The 14,656-nt window shown below is 38.7% G+C and overlaps 1 protein-coding gene across 1 annotated transcript; it reads left to right on the plus strand.

Moving 5' to 3' along the window:
• Nucleotides 1–2,810: 2,810 nt before the first annotated feature.
• B3GALT1 (beta-1,3-galactosyltransferase 1) lies at nt 2,811–3,894 on the plus strand. Its single transcript, XM_042874880.1, has one exon. The coding sequence runs from the start codon at nt 2,914–2,916 to the stop codon at nt 3,892–3,894; it is 981 nt and encodes a 326-aa protein (XP_042730814.1). The 5' UTR covers nt 2,811–2,913.
• The last annotated feature ends 10,762 nt before the right edge of the window (nt 3,895–14,656 follow it).

The following is a 14,656-nucleotide window of genomic DNA, read 5'->3' on the forward strand; positions in this document are numbered from 1 at the left end:
CTTGTCATGAAAATTAGAGCCAGTTCACTTTTATCCAGTTAGCCTGCATTTCACTGATAAATTACTTGGGGGATGTTGTAAACCACTCCAAACTGTTATTTTTCCAGAAAAGAGAAAGGAAAAAAACAGAATTTAACAGAAAAAGAAAAAAAAAAAAGTCATATTTGTTTCAAGGGATGGCAGTGCGAGGACCAGGATAAGATGCTTGTTCTGGACAGCCATTATCTGTAGATCTCATAATTGATCAGAAACATTCCCTCAAATAGCAGAGAATGTTTCTTAGAAATGATGTAAGGCTTTTGTTGCTTCTAGTCATGTCTGAGCACAGGAGATTGGAGATCACAGCCAGGACATTCCTGAACTAAAAAGCTATTTTTTGTAATTTTGCAGTTTTTAAAGATGCTGTTGTTACAATTTCCCTTTCCCTCAGCTACCTGCAGAGCACTCATGGTAACTAATGCATTTGCTTTTATTAAAGAAGTGATGCTAAAAAATAGACAGAGAATGCAATATGTAGTTTCCTAAACTAACATATGCAGAATATTAGCTGCATTCAGGTTTCCCCATACACTTGAGTCCTCTAAATACACTGACCCATATAGATCACACTCCACATTTTCAAATCTGTTCTTGCTGATTTCTTTATTAATAGCCTTCTAATTGCTCTATTTTTGTTACGTTTCCCCAGTGGGGTTTCCCGGGCAGGCAGTTATCAGGAATTCACAACGAAGCCTGAAAATAACCTACAGGTCCAGCATGTTGTCCTTAGAACTGCATCCCAGTGCAGGCAGTGGGTTGTCGTGACAGGATACCTCCACTCTCCAAGCACTGAAATGACAGCCACGTATACATTTTATCATGCCTATGTTTATTTACCGGGGTGTAGGTGGAGGCTGAGGTTGTTGTATTCTGCAGCCTTATGGGACAATCAAAGACCTCACCTGAAAAATACTACTCCCAAAAGTTAACTGCTGATTAATGGGAAAAGATCACAAATCCAAAAGGCTGTGGCAAGTAGTAAAGGAAACTGCAGATAACCCGCACCTCATTAAATTGCCTGGGTTATAGGGCAAAACCTATTGGCACTGACAAAGATCTGCAGCAAGCTACAAACTCAAATTTTCCTATTTCATGTAAGGGAGGAAGGGTCACTACACAGCAGAAAATGGATCTAATGAGGATCAGCAGGACAGCGCTAGCTATAATGATCTATGAGCTTTTGTGGGAGGTTATATTTAGTGTAAGTTTAGCAAGTGTTGGATGTTTCTCTGTTGTTTTATACCTCGGTGTGAAATGGTGACATGAGATAACAGTCTGCTAACCTGCCTAGCTGGGGCTGCCAGTTCAGAACCCACAGTGCCCATCACCTGTCAGGGGAACCTGCAGGCCACACTCTTAGCTGCTTTTAGGGGAAGAAAGGAGACCATAAATACCCAACAGATGGAGAGCACACATGCCTTGATAAGCATCTTGATTTAATCCAAACAATGTGCCACAGCAGCATGGAAACAGAAAGCGTGTTTCTTAGACAGAGATTCTGTCTTTTCCTTTGAACCCATGTATGTTTTATACTTTCCAAAGTAAACATTTAATATTTCAAAGACTCTTCTGTAAAGCTGTCTGCTGCTTGCTTCTACTACCCTGTAGCTCAGAGGTAATGTAACAATAAAAAAACAGCAACCTGGAGCCTACAGGCACTCTTCACATACTGGCGAGTCTTGGAGAGCCAGCACTGATCCTGCGGGCACATGGTAGCTTGTCTCATTTCCATGAAACAACAATAAACAGACTCAATTCCCAGGAACCACACAAGCTCTGGGGCTGGCTCATTCCCACACCACAGCAGGAGGGCTGCCAGAGCCAGAGGGGTGCATGGGGCTCTGCTTACAGGCCAGCCAAGTAGCACAGCTGATGGGCTGCCAGGATGGTTTGCCTGCATGGCATACACACGGTGTCTTCTCACGAAGAGCAAAGCCTGGTTTGCAAGGAGAGGAGAAAAAAGTCAACAGGAATAACTGATTGTGTTTAATTTATTTCCAGAGTTTTCTGGAGTCTCTTGGGGTGCTGATGTTTACATGGGTAAGATGAAGTACACCTCTCCCTTTCTCCTTCGCCTTCTACTTTGCATTTGCCCATCAGTACAACTGTCTTATTTCCAAAGGATGCCACTGTTGGCTTGGGAAACATCACCAATATTTAGACTAAAAAGGATCTGAAGATACTCATGTGCATAGTTGCCACAAATGCTGTTAAGCCTAAAATACCATACATTATTTATCATTAAGTAATTTTTAAAATGTTCCATGGCATATTTTGAAAAACTGTAGAAGTCCAGAATAAAAAGCTAGGAAGAAAGTAAGTACTAAAAAACCAAAAAAGGATTTTTATATATGCTTTTAAAAGTACCTCAAAAGCCAACATGCTATGCATGCTTAATCTTTATTTATATATGTATATATTTATAATCTATGAGGCAATATCCATCTTAAAAGCATTACTTCATTTAAATTGCTGTATTCAAGCACCCTATCACACATTGTAGAACTCTCATAAAAGCTGAAAAGAACAGCCAAGAAATGCATTAAGAGACTTAGCTTATTAATGGCCAGTCACATATAGACTCATTTTTCTTGCCATAGGCTTTTATGATCTAGCAATAGAAATTTTTTCTTCATCTTTTTCAGAAATAACAGAGAGTTCCAAGAAATGGAAGCTGCTGCTAGTAAAAGAAGAAAAGCTGAGTATCATCAGGGTTAATAACTGCTACTTGAGATCCATGAATGATTACAGAGTTACACTTCTATATCGAACTTTCCAGTGCCATTAGTAATATGCTGCCTGTCTGGGACATCGGTACCCTCATGGTGAGAAGACTATTTCTTCTTCACACCAAATAGAAGAGCTGCAGGAACAATGGCTTCTAAGGTCTCGTGCTTGTACGTTTTGACAGTAGTTTGCTGGGCAAGCGCTCTCTGGTACTTAAGTATAACCCGTCCTACTTCTTCCTACACTGGCCACAGACAGGTTAGTAGCATATCAATAGCCAGAAAAAATGTCTCCTTTGGCAACATAAGAACTCGACCTATAAATCCACATTCCTTTGACTTTCTCATCAATGAGCCTAATAAATGCGAGAAGAGTGTCCCTTTCTTGGTCATTCTTATCAGCACAACTCACAAAGAGTTTGATGCAAGGCAAGCAATTCGGGAAACATGGGGAGACGAAAACAATTTTAAAGGAATTAAGATTGCCACGCTATTTCTTCTTGGGAAAAATGCAGATCCTGTATTAAATCAGATGGTAGAGCAAGAAAGCCAAATTTTTCATGACATTATTGTAGAGGATTTTATTGACTCCTATCATAACCTCACTCTGAAAACATTAATGGGGATGAGGTGGATAGCAACATATTGTTCAAAAGCAAAGTATGTTATGAAGACAGACAGTGATATTTTTGTAAATATGGATAATCTTATTTATAAACTGCTCAAACCTAACACCAAGCCAAGGAGAAGGTACTTCACTGGTTACGTTATCAATGGAGGGCCAATACGAGACGTTCGCAGCAAGTGGTACATGCCCAGAGATTTGTATCCTGACAGCAATTACCCACCCTTCTGTTCGGGCACTGGCTACATTTTTTCAGCAGATGTAGCAGAACTGATTTACAAAACTTCTCTTCACACCAGACTCCTCCATCTCGAAGACGTGTATGTCGGACTCTGCCTTCGGAAGCTGGGCATCCACCCCTTCCAGAACAGTGGCTTCAACCACTGGAAAATGGCCTACAGCTTGTGCAGGTACCGCAGGGTGATCACGGTGCACCAGATTACACCAGAAGAAATGCACAGAATTTGGAATGACATGTCAAGCAAGAAGCATCTTAGATGCTAAGATTTTTACAGGTGTAAATACCTTTTTTAAATTTTGCTTTACTCTGGTTATTTTTTGACAAAGTGATGTACTGATTTACAGGTTAAACTGGGATATTACTGTGAGAGGATTTTTAATGACTGATTTCTCATTCTCATTTTGACTACTGGTTTACAGACTTCAGGCTCTTTTCTTAAGGACGCTACACCAGTCAAAAGGACCTATAGTCAAAGCTCAGATTTTGTATATTATCCTCCATCACACATATCAGCTCCTGCATCTGTACGTGAAAGGACAGTAATAAGCTATCATGAGCTGCTTAATAGTTCATGCCCCAGCCTCTGAGATAAGACTCGGGCCCTACACAGTGAAGAATATACTTTTATCCCCTTTTGACACCCAACAATCATCCCTATTTAGAGCTTTGTTAATAAATTGAACAGTATGTATTTGCAAAGATCTCATATGCCTACCTTGGCATCTATATCTTACGGAACAATGTGTGCAGTTCCCAAGCAGGTTGCTGATGGTGCAGTAGCAGAATTTAGACAGGTAAGAACATCAAAGTCTCACAGGCCTTAGAACCAAACTCACACACAGAAGCATTTTTTTATCCCCCAAATAAATCATTTCACAAAATACTCCATTTCTTGCCACTGTTACAAGTAGACCCAAAAATATCTAATCCAACTTTGAAATGAAATAGAATCTGTAAATTAAATGCAAGATGGGAAACATATGGAAAATCATCTTAAACATCAGTGATAATTTTAAAGTGAATGCAACATTTCTCATTAGTATTGGTGTCTGTGAATCTCTCCCTGTTTAGGAGTATATTAATGAATATGATAACAAGATTATTTTCTATTTGGAAAGAAGATCGAATGACTTGTATAGAAGCACATAATTTTATCAAATGATAAAATTGTTAGTTAATAAGCAGCACGTTCCATCAACGTCAGTTGGTATACCATTTACCTGAACAAAAATCTAACACAGAAGAACATTACTTAAGGGTAAACTCTGGTTTTTTTTGCTTCAGTGCGTATGAAAATGAGATTAAACCATATTTTTAATGGTTTTTATCCAATGCATTTTCTGTTGATTGGACAACACACAACTTCCATAGAAAAATAGAGAGCTTTTCAAAAAAAAAAAAAAAATCCTTCTGCCTTTGTAACCAACCTGCAGCTCTCCACCGCAGAACCAGTGCTCACTGAGGTGCAGCTGAAAAAAGCACCAGAACTTAGAAATCCCAGGGCATGTGATAAAGATCAAATATGCAAGATTGTATTCAGGTTTGGTAATGTACTTTGATGTTCTAAATATGAATGTTAATGAGATGTGATGAAAATTATTTCCTGAAAAACTCTTCGATGTGTTCATACCATCCCTGCTCTGCACTGCTTTTCAAAAAAGAACTAAAACGTGATATCGCTTAGCAAGTAACTCGGAATGAGGAATTCATAGGCAATCCACAGGTATAAAATTCACCAAGTGTATATTAGCTCTGGATTGCTCACACTGTCCACAGCTCACACGTAGGCTTCATTCATTTCAATGGGAGATATCCATAACATGAAAAACTGTTAAGAATGCACGTTATTCAGGATAAAGTCTATAAAGTCATCAGAAATTAACTGAACCAGAATTTAAAGGAAAACTCTATACCGATTTTGCCATAGGCGTATATAATACTTTATAACAATAGCAATTGAATGAGGATCCTACCCCAAAAGCTTTGCAGTTTCAAGACATTGTTAGTCTTATTCACAGGTACAACACTATTGTTTCAAAGGGAATTACTGGTAAATAAGGTGAAGGGTACCTGGCATTTGAACTACATACAGTAAATGCCTCAGAGATCTACTTCAAATCTAAATGGTGAAGCTACAGAACAGACAGCACTGCAGTTACTTGCTAATCAACAGGAGCTCATGAAAATCTGCAGCATAATTAAGATTTATCCTTCTCTAGTTGACCCAGTCCTTGTTAAAGTTGCTCTTGCTTCCTTACAAATTCAGAACTCCAACAAAACAAGATCCAACTAATTGCATATATGTATATAAGAAACAGAGAGTGAAATTCAGCTTTTTTTAAACAGGTCCCAGAATATGCAGTTAGGGAAGGAAAACTAGGGTGGAATTCAACCCCAACCCTCAGTAGGTCACAGAGCATGAATGTAACCATACCAGGGTACACTCTGTAGTAATTACAACCAAGGCTGAAATATCTTGTACCATTTGTTGATACTATGTTGTAATTTGGGGTTTCTGAATCTACAATCTGGATTTGGTGGCTTTAATTCTTCTGCTGGTGATTCTATAGTTTGTGGCTAGTAAAACCAAGGACGGCAGAGCTCCTTGTCCTGATACCTCAGGGCTCAAGTAGCACAGCAGCCTTGAATTACTCCTAGTAGAAGTAGACTGCATTAACAATTGGAGCGTGCACCTTGAAAATAACATCTTCAAAAATATATTTCCGGCCATTTATAAATAGATAGATCTTAATGACAATGTAAATTTTCACCTTGGAAACTATGTACATATTCCTAAGGCATTTTCTTCTGTATTCAGCTGTATATATGTGTGTATGGTCTGCTTGCTATGTAGTATTCTGTTATGCATGGAGCTGAATTAGGCATTATATTTGTCCAGTGTTTCAAGAGCCTTAAGCATGTGTGCCCTAACTTTTGAATGTACAAGACTTTTTTCTTTTATTGTCAAGTGAATTTAAATCTACGAAACCTAATTTTCTACTTCTATTAGTTTTCTCATAGTAGGCTTCACTAGATTGTTACACATAAATAAAGAGATTAATTTTCCCTTTGCTCAGAAATTGCATTATTTCAACCTAGAGCTAGAAAGGGAAACCATGACAGCCATGCATCTACTTGTGGACAGCATGGGTTTTATTCTCCAAGCACTTAGAAATGCTTGTGTCACCTTGGGTACTGTTAACAAATAACATTGTTTGCACTGAGCTCCCTTTAAACAAAAGGAGTATTTGCTCCTTAAAGGTCATTTTGTTTCACTGGGCATGGGGCAAATGACAATTTGGTTAAGATGTTCTGGCTTCTAGTCACTTCAAAACTGTGAAGTAACCATATTTTTATTTCAAAGCATCCAGTAACAAAGCACACTGAACTAAGAATCTATGGGAAAGCGTCTCTCTTTTGGAGGAACTTTTCACAAAACACTTCTAGGCTAAATTCATGAGAGTATTTAGACAGAAGTCTCAAGATTCATTTTTCGTCTTTCCTAATAATAATCTTAAGTGTCAATTTTCATTTGTTACGGGGATTTTTGTCTTTATAACGTAGATGGCAATGGCATTTGTAAATGAAGAGTGTAATTAACTAGAAAAGCTTGTCAGCAGTAACCAAACTTTAGGTGTATCATTATATACGACTGGCTGTACTTATGTATTTATTTGTCTAAATTGTATATATTGTTTTATCTCCGGTGTCCGTAGGAGTGCATTCTTTTAGATTAAAGTATTATTTACAGTTTTGTGGGATTGCCAGCAAAGCTGCTAATCAAGATACTATTTTTTTGTATCAATGTCAAATAATAATAATAATAATAAAAAAAAAAGAACAACAAAGTCAAATGAAAAATTGAAGGTGTCACATAGTTTTCTTCATTTCTCTCTAGGAATGTAGGTGGTATTATCTGAAATTATGATATCAATAAGTAAGGTTCATTTTTCAGGAGGAAGAATATTATCCTGTAAAAGCAGATTTTAGAAAAATGATTGGGGAAAAAAAAGGATAAAAATACTGCTTTACTGTTTGCACAGCAACTTAAGCTGCTGTCCTACTTAGGACCTAGCAGGCATACTACTTCATTTGGCTCCAAAGAGCTGATCTTATAACAGCCATGGCAACATCTAGCAAATTAGCAGATGGGCTCCTCATCTGCTTTGGCATTCCCAGCTCATGCATTTAGTTTGGCAGCCTCAAAGTGGAGGAGCTCTTCGGCTCCACTAGCCCTGTAACATGAGGGACCTCCTGGTACCTGGTGTGTTTGCAGCCATTCAAAAGCTACATATAGGAAAAAAGCACAAGCGTTCAAAAACGCACATCTCATTAAACCACAACAAACTCACTCTGAGGTTGCTGCATGGCTGCTGGGAGGGCATGCATAGGCACCAACCAACAGGAAGTGGTCAAAAGAGGACCTCCTTGCACACAGTCACAGGGCTCCTGCTTCCACATGCCCCAACCAGGAGCATTAATGACGAAGCATATTCTGAACGCACCCAGCTTATCTCGTTAGTCTAATGTGGGGCTTTGCTCTTAATACAAGTACATTAAGATGCTATTTTTCAGGTGGGAAGGCCTGGGAGGCCTCAGGGTTTTCACATCAACATAAGGAAAGAAGAGAAGCAAACCCATTAGAGCAATATGAAATCCTTTTACTCCACGAACTAGTGAGAATCAGGATACTGGTTTGTTTTGGTTTTTTTTTTTTTTTTTTTTTTGTATCTATGTCAAATAATAAAAGGGTGTTATGTATTTCATTTCGTTCTAGAAACATAAGTGGTATTACCTGAAAGCATGATATCAATAAATAGGTTCACTTTCCACGAGGAAGAATATTATCCTACCAAAGCACATCTGTCTCCCTCCACCCTCACCTTTGCAATTTCTGGCTCAGAACTCAGTTTCTAACCAGTTTGTTTTTGTTTTTCCTGGGGTCACCTCTTTCAGGAGCAGCTGGAGGCTGCTACAGACGTCAGGCACCCTGAAGTGCCTGCAGTGACACCTACAAGTTATAGCAAGGAGAGCTTTAAAACAACTTCATGTGCAGGAAAAACCTCTCCAATCATTTGCAGATTTTTCTCATTTTCACCACAGCCGCCTAAGTCTAATTGCAACACTTACATGGTGCTTAATTAATATACAGCTTAGAGATATACAGATATTAGCACTTGTAGGGTAGATTTCATGTAGCTTGATTATCTTAATTACAAGCATTCTATTTTCTCATTTACTTAATTGATTGTCATAGATTTCCAAAGAAATTTTTACTGCCTTAAGTGAAAACAACATATTAAAGAAAACTGCTGAAGCTATCCAATTGAAACAGCAAAGTGCCACATACGACATGAAACATTCTACTGAATAATACCTGCTTACTTTTCCCTTGTTAAAAAGAGTCATTTATGAAATTGAAGCAGGAGAATCATCTGAAAAAGAATAATGAATATGTGTTATTGATTCAACTGCACCTGTAATAGAGTTGCCTCAAGCATCTCCTCTGATGACAGCCTAACTCAGGGAAAAAAGGCCCATTTTTCTGCTAGGTCTGCACATCAGCTGACTCTACATTATAACTCTGCCTCACCTGAAAGAGCTAAGGAGAGCAAGAGGTGATTTACTCTTCACGCAAGGTTTATCCTTGAACATTTCTTCTGCAAAGGCAGCATTACACGACAAGCTGTGCAGAATTATGTGCAGTGGTTTTGTAATGCATGCAACTTTTATGCAGGGCAAGCTAATATCCCAAATTTGAGTTGCCCTAGGCATTATCTACCATATCTGCAGCCAAGCCAAGACTACTAGAAAAATTATGATCTCAAAATCCTTTTTTTCCTTTAGGAGTTTCCTTACTCCACGATGTTTTGAAGACTGCAAGAAAAAGCAGATCTTCAGGTGCATCAGTACAGCAGTAAAAGGAGGAAGCTGAGAGCTCCCTGGAGCTCTTGTGAAGAAGCAGCAGGAGGCCCAGAGCACAGAATTATTTAGCTGACATCCATCCTCCTGGCAATCACAGCCATCCAATGAGAGGCCACAGCCAGTACCTGGACTCTGATCCTGGTGCACTGTGACTGAGCTCCAGTCTAGCACTCACATGAGGAGGAAGGAGACATGATAAGATGTAGAATCATTAAGGTTGGAAAAGACCATTAAGATCATGTAGACCAACCATAAAGGTACAGCGGCATATGAAATAATCCACGTCTAAAGCAATTTAGAACATTCAGAAGAACATGTTAAAAGAAAGCAGTGCCAAAGTGTAACAAGAGCAGAAAGGAAAATATTTGAAACATTCTAAATTTTTATTATTTATGCAACTTCATTTAAAATCCTTCCTCAAAAAGAATCTTGAATTGTTAGACATTTCAGAGTAATCCATTATCCATCAGATCTTATCCTCATACATATTCAAAGGCAACGGAATAAAAAACTGGTCTCCATTATCTGCTCTACTGCAGATTACATTTGGATTGAGATATGTAAAGCAAATCAGATCTGATCCAAGTCACAGTGCAAATCAGTGTCATGGGGATTTGTGCATGCATTTAAAAGAGCCAAATTTGATCCTCTGTGTCTAACTTAAGTATTACTCCTGTTCAAAGTGAAGTTACCTGGGATAGCACCTTGATTTCTGGGGAAGAACACTATAATCCAGGCAGTACTTTAATCACCAGAAACTTCATCTCTTACCAAATGCAAGCAAGAAAACAAGTCAAGGAGCAACCTCTCCAGTTTCCCCTTAAACCCAATCCTGATGAATACAAAGTAGAACACAAGACCTGTGGGTTTGTGAGCTGTTCAGCACTTAACTTGTGGCGGGAGAGAGCTTTCTGTCAGTTCACTAACATGTTATATTCTGCTCATAAAAAGTCTGTTTGGCAGCACTAAAAAACACATGCCACCAGCAAGAACAGGAGCCCTGCAGGGCCATATCTGCTCCTTGCAATCACTGCTTTTTCATTCCCTAAGTTGCCTTTAGTTTTGCAGTTATTGCACTAGAGAAAAAATGGTGGTGTAAATTTCCTAAACGTCTTTCACCTAGGAGAATACCAATGATCTCTAATTTAATTTTATTTCCCCTTGATTTTTTTTCTTCTGCACTTCTAATATGATTCACTTTGCTGCTGTTTCCCCTATGCTTTTCATTTTCCTTCCACTTTTACATGACACATCATCTTCTCACCAACCAACGTATCCACCCAAAACAACCATAAAATTGTACACAAAGAGATGGCCTCTACCTGAGGAGTTTACAGCCCTACATAGTCCAGTGTGATTCAGAGGACAAACAGTCCTATAAAACATATAGAATATACAACTGCTCTTTCAAGAGCCTTTTCTACATCACTACCTGCTCCAGCTTTTAAGTACATGGAAAGTTCTACCATCTTTCATCTTGCCTCTGCCTGCAGAGATCACTGCACAACCTAACAGGTCTTGCTATCACACGTTTTCCCAATTTTTGTTTGCTTTCCTCATAATCTTAAATAGCTCACAAGAATTCAAAACAATGTGGGTTTTTTTTCCCCCCACATTTTCAATTAATCAAGTACATCTCCATCCACAATTTCAGTCTTCAACCTTTATATCTGTTCCTGCTCCCCACGTTGCCTGCCCTTGCCTCACATCTTCCTAATGACCAAGCATCCAGCACTGAACCTACTGCAAGTGTATCTGCATGAAGGCTGAGCACAGCAGTGCTTTTCTCTCTTTCTCCATTTCTGATGTCTCAGGGACTGGAATACTAGATTCCTTTCACCAGACAGGACAATTTGTCTTATCACATTTGAAACAGAAAATTTACTTTTGTTATCTGAAGCAGATAGCAAGTCTGCAGAGCTGGAGTAACTACAGACAGAGCAGGTATCGACATACCCATGTAATCTTTAAAGCACCTAGTTAATGAACCTCACATAAATTCCCCTCCTCCCTCCCCCACAAAAGCCACAGAAAAGTCCTGACCAACCAGGAGGAAGCCATCGAGGTCCACTGAGGCTTTATCTGAAGTTTGCCATCACTTTGGAACCACTTAGCTTCTGGTTTTATTAAACTTCAGTTGCAGGCTGGTTTGTGAAATGAAGTGTTACTGTCTCTAGAGAGTCCTATTATGTAGGAACAAGAATGACTTGGTACTTCCCAGGCACTATTTTATTCCAGCCATTTACAGCAGATCTGTACTTTGAATTACAAACTCAGCTGATGGCTAGGTTGATGATGGGCTGCTTTAATTGGTCTTTAAAAGCCAGTCTTATTTACTGCTTTGTTCCTTGTATTCAGCATTTCTGCACATGGGGATGAAAGTAACATGCGAGTATAAAGAATATATACAGCACATAATTAAAACTACATTTTTAAATAGATGAACATACATGCACACAACACAAGTGTTGGCATATACTTTGAAGTGCAGGTTACAAAAGCATGCATTTTAATTTGTATTTTGCTGCAATTCAGCTGTTACTTAGAACAGACGGGTGAGTCGTGAAACATTTTTAAACTGATTTAATTACTTGTAGAAGTATCAGCTTGTGTTAATTAGGTGCAGTAAATTACAGTGGTTCACAGATCCATTTAAAAGGGAACACACAATACAATGATCTTTTTTCTCAGTATCAATAAGAAAATAAACTGAGCTTTGCAAGCCAGTATTTCACAGCAGCTATTGTCTATCAGTTTAGCACCACAGAAATAAGATTAAAAAAACACACAAGACAAAAATGTACTTAACATGAGATATCGTCACCTATTTGCACCCCAGAGGGAGATGAGTCCCACAGATTTCATGTAGACCACACAGATATCCATATGCTCAGAACAAACAGGTTAAGCAAATGTAAACTGATAATGCTTACTCTCTACCCTAAACACCTTTCTCGAGTGCAATCGAGGCTCCTAGAGTGGGATTACTTCTGTTGCCCTGATACAGGGCAAAGTTATTTGCTAAAACACGAGAAAGAAAGTGCAGGTACACATACTGAACATGTACTAGCCTAGGAAATATTCTTTCTTCACATAAGCACTTAAGTTCCAGATGCTGTCTCTCATCTTGATTTCCAGGGATAGTCCTTAACATCAACTTCCACTCCCAAGCACCCTGTCCATGAAAATAAACTACAAACAAAATAATGCATCCAATGATGCAGTAGATAAGTAGAAAAATCCAATAAGAAAAGCATCTGCATCTCTACTGAAAAACCAAACCAAAAACAGAGGGAAAGGATGTTGAGGAGATTCCTTTGCAGCAAAATTAGGGATGCAGAAACTAGCAAGGAAGCCTTTCCAATTGAGGATGCAGGCTGGTCCTTATCATCTCTGAGAAAAAGGCTACCCTCACAACGTTTTCTGAGGAAGTACAAATGAAGAATTTCCCAACCCACTTTGATCTGACAGATCTTTCATCCTGAAGATTTACATCAGCCTTGGATTTGGCTGCTTCCTAGTATGCAAAAATGAGGCAGAAACCTGGTAGAATTCTTGGTCACACCTCGGTGCAAAGCTTCCATTGGGGACCAACATATTTTACCTAGGAGAACAATTCACAGCCCCTAAACTTTACATTTTGATTTCTAGGCGGTAAGGAGAGAAAGCACTTGGCACATGAAGTTGTCTCATTTGTGATAGATGATTATTTCCTGGACATTTTAGATGATGAAATGCTTTATTTTTTTATGCTTTGGAAATTGCTGTGCTGGAAATGCCATGGAAAACAAGCTTGCACTTTTATCTTCTGCTAAACCCAAGAGAAATATCAATTCAGAGGAGTATATAACATTGCATTCGAATGCTGGGACTGCCACTTCAGTAAGTAAACAAAAAACTGTCAGTATTAACCCTGCCACCTGCCCATGTTTTCCCTTTCCAGCTCAGACACTGATCATCAATCATATTTCATTCTCTTCATTTCCATGCCCTTCATTTTGAAAATACCTAACAGCTGATTTTTTTATGCAGTATAACTTCAGTAAGGCCATTTAAGGAAAAAAATGCTTAATGTACTGCAAACAATTTTAAAGAAAACAGAAACAAATGCACTGGAAAAGTATTACTCGCATATACACACAGGCTGGCAACATGCACATGAAATACAGAAACAAGATGAGAAACATTCTGAGGTTCATCAACGCATGCTGAGAGGATGGGGTGACAGCTCATGAGAAAAGATTACAGCAAACAGCATTTTACCTATAGTGCTGTTGTTTATGAGAACATTATGAGCACAGATGATGTAAGGAGAGACAGACAAGAAACATGTCCCTGGGACACTCCCTGGTCCCTGTCTTTTAGCAGACATCAGTGGTTGAAGGCATTACGGCCAAGGCTGTCAGCAAACCAACAGAGGAATGAAATAAGCATGCCAAATGCCAAACCTGCTCAAAAGCAGGGAGTAATGGCAGAAGAGAGGAACAGATAAGCTGGAAAGAGCATGTCAGCAAAGACAAGCCAAAGAAGAAAAGCGATGGAGAGCAGATTGAAGAAAGAAATTCACTACTCCTTTCCATCTTCTCCTCACCAGTTCTCCCTCCCATAAATTCTTCCCCAATGAGCCTTCCCCAGAAAGAAATGAGAGAATCTTTACAATTAAAACATAGATAAGTTAACAGCAAAGCACTTCAACAAAGGATTGTTTCCTGAGGTACCAGCTATGAATATTCTGTAGCTGTGTTTTTTTTCCCAACATTTTGACAATATGAGTCTCTGGCATTTTTTACTTCTGGGGAAAATTTCTATTCAAATTTTATTTGTTTCTGAGTAATTGACAGATTTTCTCCACTGGCTAGCCCACAGAAATGTCCCGTTACATCACTAAAGCATTATAACGTCAGAAAGCAAACGGAACAGAAATTGTCTCACTAAGGGAGCATGGGAGGATATTGTTTTGGGGTTTTTTTTGTGTTGGTTTTTAGTAAATAATGGCTAACAGCTTAATTCACTTTTACATTAATAGTAATAATGTTTTTTCCATATAAGCACTAAAGAAGTGGAAGAAATCATGCTGGGGAGAGACACAGTGTCACGTCA

This window comes from Lagopus leucura, unplaced genomic scaffold (genome assembly GCF_019238085.1).
Source record: "Lagopus leucura isolate 7727_CA_CO unplaced genomic scaffold, USGS_WTPT01 Super-Scaffold_100012, whole genome shotgun sequence".
NCBI classification, from domain to species: Eukaryota; Metazoa; Chordata; class Aves; order Galliformes; family Phasianidae; genus Lagopus; species Lagopus leucura.